Here is a 16,877-nt window from a genome sequence, read left to right as displayed (position 1 = left end):
TAGACCAGAGCCCTATTCCCTATATAGTACACTACTATAGACCAGAGCCCTATTCCCTATATAGTACACTACTTTAGACCAGAGCCCTATTCCCTATATAGTGTACTACTTTAGACCAGAGCCCTATTCCCTATATAGTGTACTACTTTAGACCAGAGCCCTATTCCCTATATAATGCACTACTATAGACCAGAGCCCTATTCCCTATATAGTACACTACTTTAGACCAGAGCCCTATTCCCTATATAGTACACTACTATAGACCAGAGCCCTATTCCCTATATAGTACACTACTTTAGACCAGAGCCCTATTCCCTATATAGTGTACTACTTTAGACCAGAGCCCTATTCCCTATATAGTGTACTACTTTAGACCAGAGCCCTATTCCCTATATAATGCACTACTATAGACCAGAGTCCTATTCCCTATATAGTACACTACTTTAGACCAGAGCCCTATTCCCTATATAGTACACTACTATAGACCAGAGCCCTATTCCATATATAGTACACTACTTTAGACCAGAGCCCTATTCCCTATATAGTGTACTACTTTAGACCAGAGCCCTATTCCCTATATAGTGTACTACTTTAGACCAGAGCCCTATTCCCTATATAATGCACTACTATAGACCAGAGCCCTATTCCCTATATAGTACACTACTTTAGACCAGAGCCCTATTCCCTATATAGTACACTACTATAGACCAGAGCCCTATTCCCTATATAGTACACTACTTTAGACCAGAGCCCTATTCCCTATATAGTGTACTACTTTAGATCAGAGCCCTATTCCCTATATAGTGTACTACTTTAGACCAGAGCCCTATTCCCTATATAATGCACTACTATAGACCAGAGCCCTATTCCCTATATAGTACACTACTTTAGACCAGAGCCCTATTCCCTATATAGTACACTACTATAGACCAGAGCCCTATTCCCTATATAGTACACTACTTTAGACCAGAGCCCTATTCCCTATATAGTGTACTACTTTAGATCAGAGCCCTATTCCCTATATAGTGTACTACTTTAGACCAGAGCCCTATTCCCTATATAATGCACTACTATAGACCAGAGCCCTATTCCCTATATAGTACACTACTTTAGACCAGAGCCCTATTCCCTAGTCTCTATATTAGACACCTGTTGTTACTCTGTAGTCATTCTAGTAGTCTCTATATTGTTACTCTACTCTGTAGTCATTCTAGTAGTCTCTATATTAGACACCTGTTGTTACTCTGTAGTCATTCTAGTAGTCTCTATATTGTTACTCTACTCTGTAGTCATTCTAGTAGTCTCTATATTGTTACTCTACTCTGTAGTCATTCTAGTAGTCTCTATATTAGACACCTGTTGTCACTCTACTCTGTAGTCATTCTAGTAGTCTATATTAGACACCTGTTGTTACTCTACTCTGTAGTCATTCTAGTAGTCTCTATATTAGACACCTGTTGTTACTCTGTATTCAGTCTAGTAGTCTCTATATTGTTACTCTACTCTGTAGTCATTCTAGTAGTCTCTATATTGTTACTCTACTCTGTAGTCATTCTAGTAGTCTCTATATTAGACACCTGTTGTCACTCTACTCTGTAGTCATTCTAGTAGTCTATATTAGACACCTGTTGTTACTCTGTAGTCATTCTAGTAGTCTCTATATTAGACACCTGTTGTTACTCTACTCTGTAGTCATTCTAGTAGTCTCTATATTAGACACCTGTTGTTACTCTACTCTGTAGTCATTCTAGTAGTCTCTATACTAGACACCTGTTGTTACTCTGTAGTCATTCCAGTAGTCTCTATACTAGAAACCTGTTGTTACTCTGTAGTCATTATAGTAGTCTCTATATTAAACCCATGTTGTTACTCTGTAGTCATTCTAGTAGTCTCTATACTAGACACCTGTTGTTACTCTACTCTGTAGTCATTCTAGTAGTCTCTATACTAGACACCTGTTGTTACTCTGTAGTCATTCCAGTAGTCTCTATATTAGACACCTGTTGTTACTCTACTCTGTAGTCAGTCTAGTAGTCTCTATATTGTTACTCTACTCTGTAGTCATTCTAGTAGTCTCTATATTGTTACTCTAATCTGTAGTCAGTCTAGTAGTCTCTATATTGTTACTCTACTCTGTAGTCATTCTAGTAGTCTCTATATTAGACACCTGTTGTTACTCTACTCTGTAGTCATTCTAGTAGTCTCTATATTAGACACCTGTTGTTACTCTACTCTGTAGTCATTCTAGTAGTCTCTATATTAGACACCTGTTGTTACTCTGTATTCATTCTAGTAGTCTCTATATTAGACACCTGTTGTTACTCTGTAGTCATTCTAGTAGTCTCTATATTGTTACTCTACTCTGTAGTCATTCTAGTAGTCTCTATATTAGACACCTGTTGTTATTCTGTAGTCATTCTAGTAGTCTCTATATTAGACACCTGTTGTTACTCTGTAGTCATTCTAGTAGTCTCTATATTAGACACCTGTTGTTACTCTGTAGTCATTCTAGTAGTCTCTATATTAGACACCTGTTGTTACTCTGTAGTCATTCTAGTAGTCTCTATATTGTTACTCTACTCTGTAGTCATTCTAGTAGTCTCTATATTGTTACTCTACTCTGTAGTCATTCTAGTAGTCTCTATATTAGACACCTGTTGTTACTCTACTCTGTAGTCAGTCTAGTAGTCTCTATATTAGACACCTGTTGTTACTCTACTCTGTAGTCATTCTAGTAGTCTCTATATTGTTACTCTACTCTGTAGTCATTCTAGTAGTCTCTATATTAGACACCTGTTGTTACTCTGTAGTCATTCTAGTAGTCTCTATATTAGACACCTGTTGTTACTCTACTCTGTAGTCATTCTAGTAGTCTCTATATTAGACACATTGGTACTCTACTCTGTAGTCAGTCTAGTAGTCTCTATATTAGACACCTGTTGTTGCTCTACTCTGTAGTCATTCCAGTAGTCTCTATACTAGACACCTGTTGTTACTCTGTAGTCATTCCAGTAGTCTCTATACTAGACACCTGTTGTTACTCTGTAGTCATTCTAGTAGTCTCTATATTAGACACCTGTTGTTACTCTACTCTGTAGTCAGTCTAGTAGTCTCTATATTAGACACCTGTTGTTACTCTACTCTGTAGTCATTCTAGTAGTCTCTATATTAGACACCTGTTGTTACTCTACTCTGTAGTCATTCTAGTAGTCTCTATATTAGACACCTGTTGTTACTCTGTATTCAGTCTAGTAGTCTCTATATTGTTACTCTACTCTGTAGTCATTCTAGTAGTCTCTATATTGTTACTCTACTCTGTAGTCATTCTAGTAGTCTCTATATTAGACACCTGTTGTTACTCTGTAGTCATTCTAGTAGTCTCTATATTAGACACCTGTTGTTACTCTGTAGTCATTCTAGTAGTCTCTATATTAGACACCTGTTGTTACTCTACTCTGTAGTCATTCTAGTAGTCTCTATATTAGACACGTTGGTACTCTACTCTGTAGTCAGTCTAGTAGTCTCTATATTAGACACCTGTTGTTACTCTACTCTGTAGTCATTCTAGTAGTCTCTATACTAGACACCTGTTGTTACTCTGTAGTCATTCCAGTAGTCTCTATACTAGACACCTGTTGTTACTCTGTAGTCATTCCAGTAGTCTCTATATTAGACACCTGTTGTTACTCTGTAGTCATTCTAGTAGTCTCTATATTGTTACTCTACTCTGTAGTCATTCTAGTAGTCTCTATATTAGACACCTGTTGTTACTCTGTAGTCATTCTAGTATTCTCTATATTAGACACCTGTTGTTACTCTGTAGTCATTCTAGTAGTCTCTATATTGGGATATATATATATATATATTGGGGCGGCAGGGTATCCTAGTGGTCAGAGCGTTGGACTAGTAACCGAAAGGTTGCAAGTTCATATCCCCAAGTTCATATCCTACAAATCTGTCGTTCTGCCCCTGAACAGGCAGTTAACCCACTGTTCCTAGGCCGTCATTGAAAATAAGAATTTGTTCTTAACTGACTTTCCTAGTTAAATAAAGGTAAAATAAATGAATTGGGATCAGTCAGCCTCTCTCTCTCTCTCTCTGTGTGTGTGTAGTACCTCCGTTGCTGTTGTCGTAAGGGTAGCTGGCCACCACAGCCTCTCTCTCTGTGTGTGATGGTGTAAAGTACCTCCGTTGCTGTTGTCGTAAGGGTAGCTGGCCACCACAGCCTCTCTCTCTGTGTGTGATGGTGTAAAGTACCTCCGTTGCTGTTGTCGTAAGGGTAGCTGGCCACCACAGCCTCTCTCTCTGTGTGTGATGGTGTAAAGTACCTCCGTTGCTGTTGTCGTAGGGGTAGCTGGCCACCACAGCCCCACCGTGCAGGTTGGCCGACAGGACGAAGCTCTCAGTCTTCAGCCAGTCCATAATGGCTCTCACCTCCATCTCTGTCATTCCACTCTCCTTCTTAGAGAAGGCATCTGGAAAGTTCCTGTTCAGATCGATGCCGTTCTTATTGAACCTGTCAGGGAACCATATGACAAAATACAGAATATTAAGTTCACTAGGTACCGACCAAATAAAATACCATTTTAATTTGTCACATGCGCCGAATACAACAGGTGTAGGTAGACCTTAGTGAAATGCTGAATACAACAGGTGTAGGTAGACCTTAGTGAAATGCTGAATACAACAGGTGTAGGTAGACCTTAGAGTGAAATGCTGAATACAACAGGTGTAGGTAGACCTTAGTGAAATGCTGAATACAACAGGTGTAGGTAGACCTTAGAATGAAATGCTGAATACAACAGGTGTAGGTAGACCTTAGTGAAATGCTGAATACAACAGGTGTAGGTAGACCTTAGTGAAATGCTGAATACAACAGGTGTAGGTAGACCTTAGTGAAATGCTTCCTTACAAGCCCTTAACCAACAATGCAGTTAAGAAAATACCAACAAAAAAAGTAAGAGATAACAAATAATTAAATAGCAGCAGTAAATAACAATACGTCGTGTGTGTTTTAACTTTCTCGCGCCACGCAGATTATTAAAAATGAAGCTGTCTCGAGCTGAATACAAGGAGATAGTGAAATGCACCGAACATTTGAAACCCACGCGTCAGTGTATGACGATACTGAGGCAAAGATTTCCAAAACCATACAAACGCTCCTCACCGCGTGGCCGCGGCCACCCTACTCTGGTGGTCCCAGCGCGCACGACCCACGTGGAGTTCCAGGTCTCCGGTAGCCTCTGGAACTGCCAATCTGCGGTCAACAAGGCAGAGTTCATCTCAGCCTATGCCTCCCTCCAGTCCCTCGACTTCTTGGCACTGACGGAAACATGGATCACCACAGACAACACTGCTACTCCTACTGCTCTCTCTTCGTCCGCCCACGTGTTCTCGCACACCCCGAGAGCGTCTGGTCAGCGGGGTGGTGGCACCGGGATCCTCATCTCTCCCAAGTGGTCATTCTCTCTTTCTCCCCTTACCCATCTGTCTATCGCCTCCTTTGAATTCCATGCTGTCACAGTTACTAGCCCTTTCAAGCTTAACATCCTTATCATTTATCGCCCTCCAGGTTCCCTCGGAGAGTTCATCAATGAGCTTGATGCCTTGATAAGCTCCTTTCCTGAGGACGGCTCACCTCTCACAGTTCTGGGCGACTTTAACCTCCCCACGTCTACCTTTGACTCTTTCCTCTCTGCCTCCTTCTTTCCACTCCTCTCCTCTTTTGACCTCACCCTCTCACCTTCCCCCCTACTCACAAGGCAGGCAATACGCTCGACCTCATCTTTACTAGATGCTGTTCTTCCACTAACCTCACTGCAACTCCCTCCAAGTCTCCGACCACTGCCTTGTATCCTTTTCCCTCTCGCTCTCATCCAACACCTCCCACACTGCCCCTACTCGGATGGTATCGCGCCGTCCCAACCTTCGCTCTCTCTCCCCCGCTACTCTCTCCTCTTCCATCCTATCATCTCTTCCCTCCGCTCAAACCTTCTCCCACCTATCTCCTGATTCTGCCTCCTCAACCCTCCTCTCCTCCCTCTCTGCATCCCTTGACTCTCTATGCCCCCTATCCTCCAGGCCGGCTCGGTCCTCCCCTCCCGCTCCGTGGCTCGATGACTCATTGCGAGCTCACAGAACAGGGCTCCGGGCAGCCGAGCGGAAATGGAGGAAAACTCGCCTCCCTGCGGACCTGGCATCCTTTCACTCCCTCCTCTCTACATTTTCCTCCTCTGTCTCTGCTGCTAAAGCCACTTTCTACCACGCTAAATTCCAAGCATCTGCCTCTAACCCTAGGAAGCTCTTTGCCACCTTCTCCTCCCTCCTGAATCCTCCGCCCCCTCCCCCCTCCTCCCCCTCTCTGCAGATGACTTCGTCAACCATTTTGAAAAGAAGGTCGACGACATCCGATCCTCGTTTGCTAAGTCAAACGACACCGCTGGTTCTGCTCACACTGCCCTACCCTGTGCTCTGACCTCTTTCTCCCTCTCTCTCCAGATGAAATCTCGCGTCTTGTGACGGCCGGCCGCCCAACAACCTGCCCGCTTGACCCTATCCCCTCCTCTCTTCTCCAGACCATTTCCGGAGACCTTCTCCCTTACCTCACCTCGCTCATCAACTCATCCCTGACCGTTGGCTACGTCCCTTCCGTCTTCAAGAGAGCGAGAGTTGCACCCCTTCTGAAAAAACCTACACTCGATCCCTCCGATGTCAACAATTACAGACCAGTATCCCTTCTTTCTTTTCTCTCCAAAACTCTTGAACGTGCCGTCCTTGGCCAGCTCTCCCGCTATCTCTCTCTGAATGACCTTCTTGATCCAAATCAGTCAGGTTTCAAGACTAGTCATTCAACTGAGACTGCTCTCCTCTGTATCACGGAGGCGCTCCGCACTGCTAAAACTAACTCTCTCTCCTCTGCTCTCATCCTTCTAGATCTATCGGCTGCCTTCGATACTGTGAACCATCAGATCCTCCTCTCCACCCTCTCCGAGTTGGGCATCTCCGGCGCGGCCCACGCTTGGATTGCGTCCTACCTGACAGGTCGCTCCTACCAGGTGGCGTGGCGAGAATCTGTCTCCTCACCACGCGCTCTCACCACTGGTGTCCCCCAGGGCTCTGTTCTTGGCCCTCTCCTATTCTCGCTATACACCAAGTCACTTGGCTCTGTCATAACCTCACATGGTCTCTCTTATCATTGCTATGCAGACGACACACAATTAATCTTCTCCTTTCCCCCTTCTGATGACCAGGTGGCGAATCGCATCTCTGCATGTCTGGCAGACATATCAGTGTGGATGACGGATCACCACCTCAAGCTGAACCTCGGCAAGACGGAGCTGCTCTTCCTCCCGGGGAAGGACTGCCCGTTCCATGATCTCGCCATCACGGTCGACAACTCCATTGTGTCCTCCTCCCAGAGCGCCAAGAACCTTGGCGTGATCCTGGACAACACCCTGTCGTTCTCAACTAACATCAAGGCGGTGGCCCGTTCCTGTAGGTTCATGCTCTACAACATCCGCAGAGTACGACCCTGCCTCACACAGGAAGCGGCGCAGGTCCTAATCCAGGCACTTGTCATCTCCCGTCTGGATTACTGCAACTCGCTGTTGGCTGGGCTCCCTGCCTGTGCCATTAAACCCCTTCAACTCATCCAGAACGCCGCAGCCCGTCTGGTGTTCAACCTTCCCAAGTTCTCTCACGTCACCCCGCTCCTCCGTTCTCTCCACTGGCTTCCAGTTGAAGCTCGCATCCGCTACAAGACCATGGTGCTTGCCTACGGAGCTGTGAGGGGAACGGCACCTCAGTACCTCCAGGCTCTGATCAGGCCCTACACCCAAACAAGGGCACTGCGTTCATCCACCTCTGGCCTGCTCGCCTCCCTACCACTGAGGAAGTACAGCTCCCGCTCAGCCCAGTCAAAACTGTTCGCTGCCCTGGCCCCCCAATGGTGGAACAAACTCCCTCACGACGCCAGGACAGCGGAGTCAATCACCACCTTCCGGAGACACCTGAAACCCCACCTCTTTAAGGAATACCTAGGATAGGTTAAGTAATCCCTCTCATCCCACCCCCCCTAAGTTTTAGATGCACTATTGTTAAGTGACTGTCCCACTGGATGTCATAAGGTGAATGCACCAATTTGTAAGTCGCTCTGGATAAGAGCGTCTGCTAAGTGACTTAAATGTAAATGTAAATGTAACAATAGCGGGGCTTTATACAGGGGGTACCGGTACAGAGTCAATGTGGAGGCTATATACAGGGGGTACCGGTACAGAGTCAATGTGGAGGCTATATGCAGGGGGTACCGATACAGAGTCAATGTGGAGGCTATATACAGGGGGTACCGATACAGAGTCAATGTGGAGGCTATATACAGGGGGTACCGGTACAGAGTCAATGTGGAGGCTATATACAGGGGGTACCGGTACAGAGTCAATGTGGAGGCTATATACAGGGGGTACCGGTACAGAGTCAATGTGGAGGCTATATACAGGGGGTACCGGTACAGAGTCAGTGTGGAGGCTATATACAGGGGGTACCGGTACAGAGTCAGTGTGGAGGCTATATACAGGGGGTACCGGTACAGAGTCAGTGTGGAGGCTATATACAGGGGGTACCGGTACAGAGTCAATGTGGAGGCTATATACAGGGGGTACCGGTACAGAGTCAGTGTGGAGGCTATATACAGGGGGTACCGGTACAGAGTCAGTGTGGAGGCTATATACAGGGGGTACCGGTACAGAGTCAGTGTGGAGGCTATATACAGGGGGTACCGGTACAGAGTCAATGTGGAGGCTATATACAGGGGATACCGGTTCCGAGTCAATGTGGAGGCTATATACAGGGGGTACCGGTACAGAGTCAATGTGGAGGCTATATACAGGGGGTACCGGTACAGAGTCAATGTGGAGGCTATATACAGGGGGTACCGGTACAGAGTCAATGTGCTGGGGCACCGGTATTGAGGTAATATGTACATATAGGTAGAGTTATTAAAGTGACTATGCATCGATAATAAGAGAGTAGCAGCGGTGTAAAATGAAGGGGCAATGCAAATAGTCTGGGTCGCAATTTGATTAGATGTTCAGGAGTCTTATGGCTTGGGGGTAGAAGCTGTTTAGAAGCCTCTTGGACCTAGACTTGGCGCTCAGGTACCACTTGCAGTGCGGTAGCAGAGAGAACAGTCTATGACAAGGGTGGCTGGAGTCTGACCATTTTCAGGGCCTTCCTCTGACACCACCTGGTATAGAGGTCCTGGATGGCAGGAAGCTTGGCCCCAGTGATGTACTGGACCGTATTCAGTACCCTCTGTAGTGCCTTGCGGTCGGATGCCAAGCAGTTGCCAGACCAGGCGGTGATGCAACCTGTCAGGATGCTCTTGATGGTGCAGCTGTAAAACCTTTTGAGGATCTGAGGACCCATGCCAAATCATTTTAGTCTCCTGAGGGGGAATAGATTTTGTCCTGCCCTCTTCACGACTGTCTTGGTGTGCTTGGACCATGTTAGTTCGTTGGTGATGTGGACAGCAAGGAACTTGAAACTCTCAACCTGCTCCATTGCAGCCCCGTCGATGAGAATGGAGGCGTGCTCGGCCCACCTTTTCCTGTAGTCCACAATCATCTCCTTTGTCTTGATCATGTTGAGGGAGAGGTTGTTGTCCTGGCACCACACAGTCAGGTCTCTGACCTTCTCCCTATAGGCTGTCTCATAGCTGTTGGTGATCAGACCTACCACTGTTGTGTCATCAGCAAACGTAATGATGGTGTTGGAGTCATGCCTGGCTGTGCAGTCACGAGTGAACAGGGAGTACAGAAGGGGACTGAGCACGCACCCCTGAGGGGCTCCAGTGTTGAGGACCAGCGTGGCGGATGTGTCGTTACCTACCCTTACCACCTGGGGGTGGCCCGTCAGGAAGTCCAGGATCCAGTTGCAGAGGGAGGTGTTTAGTCCCAGGGTCCTTATCTTAGTGATGAGCTTTGAGGGCACTATGGTGTTGAACGCTGAGCTGTAGTCAATCAATAGCATTCTCAGATAGGTGTTCCTTTTGTCCAGGTGGGAATGGGCAGTGTGACGTGCAATAGAGATTGCATCATCTGTGGATCTGTTGGTGCAGTATGCAAATTGGAGTGGGTCTAGGGTTTCTGGGATAATGGTGATGTGAGCCATGACCAGCCTTTCAAAGCATTTCATGGCTACAGACGTGAGTGCTACGGATCGGTAGTCATTAAGGCAGGTTACCTTAGTGTTCTTGGGCACAGGGACTATGGTGGTCTGCTTGAAACACGTTGGTATTACAGACAGGGAGAGGTTGAAAATGTCAGTGAAGACCCTAGCCAGTTGGTCAGCGCATGCTCGGAGTACACGTCCTGGTAATCCATCTGGAACTGCGGTCTTGAATGTTGACCTGTTGAAAAGGTCTTAATCACATCGGATGCCAGAGAGCATGATCACACAGTCATCCGGAACAGCTGATGCTCTCATGCATGTTACTTGCCTCGAAGCGAGCATAGAAGTTATTTAGCTTGTCTGGTAGGATTGTGTCACTGGGCAGCTCTTGGCTGTGCTTCCCTTTGTAGTCTGTAATAGTTTGCAGGCCCTGCCACATCTGACGAGCGTTGGAGCCGGTGTAGTATGATTCAATCTTAGTCCTGTATTAAGGCTTTGCCTGTTTGATGGTTCATCGGAGGGCATAGCGGGATTTCTTATAAGCTTCTGGGTTAGAGTTCCGCTCCTTGAAAGCGGCAGCTCTACCCTTTAGCTCAGTGCGAATGTTGCCTGTAATTCATGGTTTCTGGTTGGGGTATGTACGTACAGTCCCTGTGGGAACGACATCCTCGATGACCTTTTTGATGAAGCCAGTGACTGATGTGGTGTACTCCTCAATGCCATCAGAAGAATCCTGGAACATATTCCAGTCTGTGCTAGCAAAGCAGTCCTGTAGTTTAGCATCTGCTTCATCTGACCACTTTTTTTTATAGACAGAGTCACTGGTGCTTCCTGCTTTAATTTTCGCTTGTAAGCAGGATAGAAGTATGGTCAGATTTACCAAATGGAGGGCGAGGGAGAGCTTTGTATCCGTCTCTGTGTGTGGAGTAAAGGTGGTCTAGAATTGTTTCCCTCTGGTTGCACATTTAACATGCTGATAGAAATTTGGTAAAATGGATTTAAGTTTCCCTGCATTAAAGTCCCCGGCCACTAGGAGCGCCGCCTCTGGATGAGCGTTTTCCTTTTTGCTCATGGCGGATTACAGCTCATTGAGTGTGGTTTTAGTGCCAGCATCAGTCTGTGGTGGTATATAGACAGCTACGAAAAATACAGATGAAAACTCTCACGGTAGATAGTGTGGTCTACAGCTTATCATGAGATACTCTTCCTCAGGCGAGCAAAACCTCGAGACGTCCTTAGATATCGTGCACCAGCTGTTGTTTACGTAAATGCATAGGCCCCGGCCGCGTGTCTTAAAAGAGGCTGCTGTCCTGTCCTGACGATACAGTGTATAACCCGCCAGCTGTATGGTAATGCCGTCGTTCAGACATGGATCTCGTTAAGGGTTGTATTGTTTCAGAGTTGGAATGTTTTAGTTCAAGTTCAGGTTTATTCCCCCCCCCCAAGTTTATTCCCCCCACAGAGCCATCAGTACAAACTGAGATCCATGGGACATGGTTCATCCCCCCACAGAGCCATCAGTACAAACTGAGATCCATGGGACATGGTTTATTCCCCCCACAGAGCCAACACCCGTCTCTCTCTCTCTCGCCCCCTCTCTCGCCCTCTCTTTGATCTGAAAAGACATTCAGAGCACTGATATCCCATTCAGTGTGATCAGACCTCTTCCTTATTTAAAAACAGTCATTGGTCCATTCATAAGATTCAGGCAGAGAGCTCCAATTGAAATTCTGGTGTCGCTGTTTACCCAGTGACGAGCGAGGATACCAAACAGTCACTCACCGTACAGGCTAAGGTGGCCCTATACCAAACAGTCACTCACCGTACAGACTAAGGTGGCCCTATACCAAACAGTCACTCACCGTACAGACTAAAGTGGCCCTATACGAAACAGTCACTCACCGTACAGACTAAGGTGGCCCTATACCAAACAGTCACTCACCGTACAGACTAAAGTGGCCCTATACGAAACAGTCACTCACCGTACAGACTAAGGTGGCCCTATACCAAACAGTCACTCACCGTACAGACTAAGGTGGCCCTATACCAAACAGTCACTCACCGTACAGACTAAGGTGGCCCTATACCAAACAGTCACTCACCGTACAGACTAAAGTGGCCCTATACGAAACAGTCACTCACCGTACAGACTAAGGTGGCCCTATACCAAACAGTCACTCACCGTACAGACTAAGGTGGCCCTATACCAAACAGTCACTCACCGTACAGACTAAAGTGGCCCTATACGAAACAGTCACTCACCGTACAGACTAAGGTGGCCCTATACCAAACAGTCACTCACCGTACAGACTAAAGTGGCCCTATACGAAACAGTCACTCACCGTACAGACTAAGGTGGCCCTATACCAAACAGTCACTCACCGTACAGACTAAGGTGGCCCTGTACCAAACAGTCACTCACCGTACAGACTAAGGTGGCCCTATACCAAACAGTCACTCACCGTACAGACTAAGGTGGCCCTATACCAAACAGTCACTCACCGTACAGACTAAGTTGGCCCTATACCAAACAGTCACTCACCGTACAGACTAAGGTGGCCCTATACCAAACAGTCACTCACCGTACAGACTAAGGTGGCCCTATACCAAACAGTCACTCACCGTACAGACTAAAGTGGCCCTATACGAAACAGTCACTCACCGTACAGACTAAGGTGGCCCTATACCAAACAGTCACTCACCGTAAAGTGGCCCTAGTCACTAAAGACTGGCCCTATACGAAACAGTCACTCACCGTACAGACTAAGGTGGCCCTATACCAAACAGTCACTCACCGTACAGACTAAGGTGGCCCTATACCAAACAGTCACTCACCGTACAGACTAAGGTGGCCCTATACCAAACAGTCACTCACCGTACAGACTAAGGTGGCCCTATACCAAACAGTCACTCACCGTACAGACTAAGGTGGCCCTATACCAAACAGTCACTCACCGTACAGACTAAGGTGGCCCTATACCAAACAGTCACTCACCGTACAGACTAAGGTGGCCCTATACGAAACAGTCACTCACCGTACAGACTAAGGTGGCCCTATACCAAACAGTCACTCACCGTACAGACTAAAGTGGCCCTATACGAAACAGTCACTCACCGTACAGACTAAGGTGGCCCTATACCAAACAGTCACTCACCGTACAGACTAAGGTGGCCCTGTACCAAACAGTCACTCACCGTACAGACTAAGGTGGCCCTATACCAAACAGTCACTCACCGTACAGACTAAGGTGGCCCTATACCAAACAGTCACTCACCGTACAGACTAAGGTGGCCCTATACCAAACAGTCACTCACCGTACAGACTAAGGTGGCCCTATACCAAACAGTCACTCACCGTACAGACTAAGGTGGCCCTATACCAAACAGTCACTCACCGTACAGACTAAGGTGGCCCTATACCAAACAGTCACTCACCGTACAGACTAAGGTGGCCCTATACCAAACAGTCACTCACCGTACAGACTAAGGTGGCCCTAAACAGTCACTCACCGTAAGACAGTCACTCAGTCACTCACCGTACAGACTAAGGTGGCCCTATACCAAACAGTCACTCACCGTACAGACTAAGGTGGCCCTGTACCAAACAGTCACTCACCGTACAGACTAAGGTGGCCCTATACCAAACAGTCACTCACCGTACAGACTAAGGTGGCCCTATACCAAACAGTCACTCACCGTACAGACTAAGGTGGCCCTATACCAAACAGTCACTCACCGTACAGACTAAGGTGGCCCTGTACCAAACAGTCACTCACCGTACAGACTAAGGTGGCCCTATACCAAACAGTCACTCACCGTACAGACTAAGGTGGCCCTATACCAAACAGTCACTCACCGTACAGACTAAGGTGGCCCTATACCAAACAGTCACTCACCGTACAGACTAAGGTGGCCCTATACCAAACAGTCACTCACCGTACAGACTAAGGTGGCCCTATACCAAACAGTCACTCACCGTACAGACTAAGGTGGCCCTATACCAAACAGTCACTCACCGTACAGACTAAGGTGGCCCTGTACCAAACAGTCACTCACCGTACAGACTAAGGTGGCCCTATACCAAACAGTCACTCACCGTACAGACTAAGGTGGCCCTATACCAAACAGTCACTCACCGTACAGACTAAGGTGGCCCTATACCAAACAGTCACTCACCGTACAGACTAAGGTGGCCCTACTATACCAAACAGTCACTCACCGTACAGACTAAGGTGGCCCTATACCAAACCACTGTCATGCTACTGTTCTCTCTCTCTCTCTCTCTGCTCTGTGATGACATTCACAGTGACTTCACACCTCCAACACCATCCAGTAACATCGTTCGAGCGTCTTCAGATACATAAATCAAATGTCGGTCCCATTCATGAGGTTCAGGGCCAGTCGATTCAAATTCCTACTGTTTATCTCTGCGTCCCAAATAACACACTATTCCCTATATAGTGCACTACTCTTGACCAGCGCATAGCTACTATATAGGGAAATGTGACGCTGTGAGTCGAGAAGCAGGTGAAAACGTTGAATAGAACAAACGAGACAGCGTAACAGTGGAGGTATAGGTATTAACACAGGGACAATACTTACTGAGGAGTGAACGTGAGGGAGGGACAGATAAAGGGGAGGTCGTGGAGCGACAGATAAAGGGGAGGTAATTTGGTCCAGGTGTGAATCCTGATGATCTACAGGTGTGAATCCTATGATCTACAGGTGTGAATCCTGATGATCTACAGGTGTGAGTAATGATGATCTACAGGTGTGAATCATGATGATCTACAGGTGTGAATCATGATGATCTACAGGTGTGAATCCTGATGATCTACAGGTGTGAATCCTGATGATCTACAGGTGTGAATCCTGATGATCTACAGGTGTGAGTAATGATGATCTACAGGTGTGCGTAATGATGATCTACAGGTGTGCGTAATGATGATCTACAGGTGTGCGTAATGATGATCTACAGGTGTGAATCCTGATGATCTACAGGTGTGAGTAATGATGATCTACAGGTGTGAATCATGATGATCTACAGGTGTGAATCATGATGATCTACAGGTGTGCGTAATGAAGATCTACAGGTGTGAATCATGATGATCTACAGGTGTGCGTAATGAAGATCTACAGGTGTACGTAATGAAGAATCCAAGGCCCGGTGGTTAGTAATCCGGCGACGTCGAACGCCGGAGGGAGGAGCAGGAGGAGTCGACGTGGCAGGAATAGGGGGCCACTTGTGACACAAGCAAGGGGGTAAAAGGAGAAGGAAGGAGGCTCCGAGCGATAGAGGAGGAGGAGGAAGGAGAAGGAAGGAGGCTCCGAGCGGAGGAGGAAGTGCCAGGATGTTTGCTGAACTCGTCAGTGTGTGACCAGGCCGGGATGCGTGGGGAATTAGGTAAACATTATAAGGCTATCTATCCCCCCCTCCCCTCTACTCTACACCACCTCTCCCCAGAGCACAGAGAGCTCTTTATCCCCACTCTGCCTCTCAAGGAGGGGAACACAGCTCTGCTAGTGTCAAGGGGAGAAGACATGATTCACTCCCAGGCCGTGTCTCTACATCAGGGGAGAAGACATGATTCACTCCCAGGCCGTGTCTCTACATCAGGGGAGAAGAAGACATGATTCACTCCCAGGCCGTGTCTCTACATCAGGGGAGAAGAAGACGTGATTCACTCCCAGGCCGTGTCTCTACATCAGGGGAGAAGAAGACGTGATTCACTCCCAGGCCGTGTCTCTACATCAGGGAAGAAGAAGACGTGATTCACTCCCAGGCCGTGTCTCTACATCAGGGAAGAAGAAGACGTGATTCACTCCCAGGCCGTGTCTCTACATCAGGGGAGAAGAAGACATGATTCACTCCCAGGCCGTGTCTCTACATCAGGGGAGAAGAAGACATGATTCACTCCCAGGCCGTGTCTCTACATCAGGGAAGGAGAAGACATGATTCACTCCCAGGCCGTGTCTCTACATCAGGGGAGAAGAAGACATGATTCACTCCCAGGCCGTGTCTCTACATCAGGGGAGAAGAAGACATGATTCACTCCCAGGCCGTGTCTCTACATCAGGGGAGAAGAAGACATGATTCACTCCCAGGCCGTGTCTCTACATCAGGGAAGGAGAAGACATGATTCACTCCCAGGCCGTGTCTCTACATCAGGGAAGAAGAAGACATGATTCACTCCCAGGCCGTGTCTCTACATCAGGGAAGAAGAAGACATGATTCACTCCCAGGCCGTGTCTCTACATCAGGGGAGAAGAAGACATGATTCACTCCCAGGCCGTGTCTCTACATCAGGGGAGAAGAAGACATGATTCAATCCCAGGCCGTGTCTCTACATCAGGGAAGAAGAAGACATGATTCACTCCCAGGCCGTGTCTCTACATTAGGGAAGAAGAAGAAGACCCAGGCCGTGTCTCTACATTCACTCCCAGGCCGTGTCTCTACATCAGGGAAGAAGAAGACATGATTCACTCCCAGGCCGTGTCTCTACATCAGGGGAGAAGAAGACATGATTCACTCCCAGGCCGTGTCTCTACATCAGGGGAGAAGACATGATTCACTCCCAGGCCGTGTCTCTACATCAGGGGAGAAGACATGATTCACTCCCAGGCCGTGTCTCTACATCAGGGAGCTTCAACTCTTTTGACCAGGGACCCCCTTCCAGGAAAACGTCCGACCCAGGGGCCCCTATCATACG

General features: G+C 47.3%; 2 protein-coding genes across 2 annotated transcripts in view; one reads left to right on the top strand and one right to left on the bottom strand.

Moving 5' to 3' along the window:
- Positions 1 to 16,877, top strand: part of LOC124018745 (nuclear pore complex protein Nup107-like) — a 230,538-nt gene that overhangs the window by 103,215 nt on the left and 110,446 nt on the right. The gene's annotated exons all lie outside the window — the stretch shown is intronic.
- LOC124018753 (carboxypeptidase M-like) overlaps positions 1 to 16,877 on the bottom strand; it is a 94,515-nt gene that overhangs the window by 14,913 nt on the left and 62,725 nt on the right. The window contains exon 5 of the mRNA XM_046334107.1: positions 4,329 to 4,516. Coding sequence (XP_046190063.1) covers positions 4,329 to 4,516 — 188 coding nt within the window. The remainder of the gene's footprint in view (positions 1 to 4,328; positions 4,517 to 16,877) is intronic.

Source organism: Oncorhynchus gorbuscha, unplaced genomic scaffold, assembly GCF_021184085.1.
Source record: "Oncorhynchus gorbuscha isolate QuinsamMale2020 ecotype Even-year unplaced genomic scaffold, OgorEven_v1.0 Un_scaffold_576, whole genome shotgun sequence".
NCBI lineage: Eukaryota > Metazoa > Chordata > Actinopteri > Salmoniformes > Salmonidae > Oncorhynchus > Oncorhynchus gorbuscha.
Note: the sequence above shows the minus strand (reverse complement) of the source record. Positions and strands in the feature narration are given on the sequence as shown.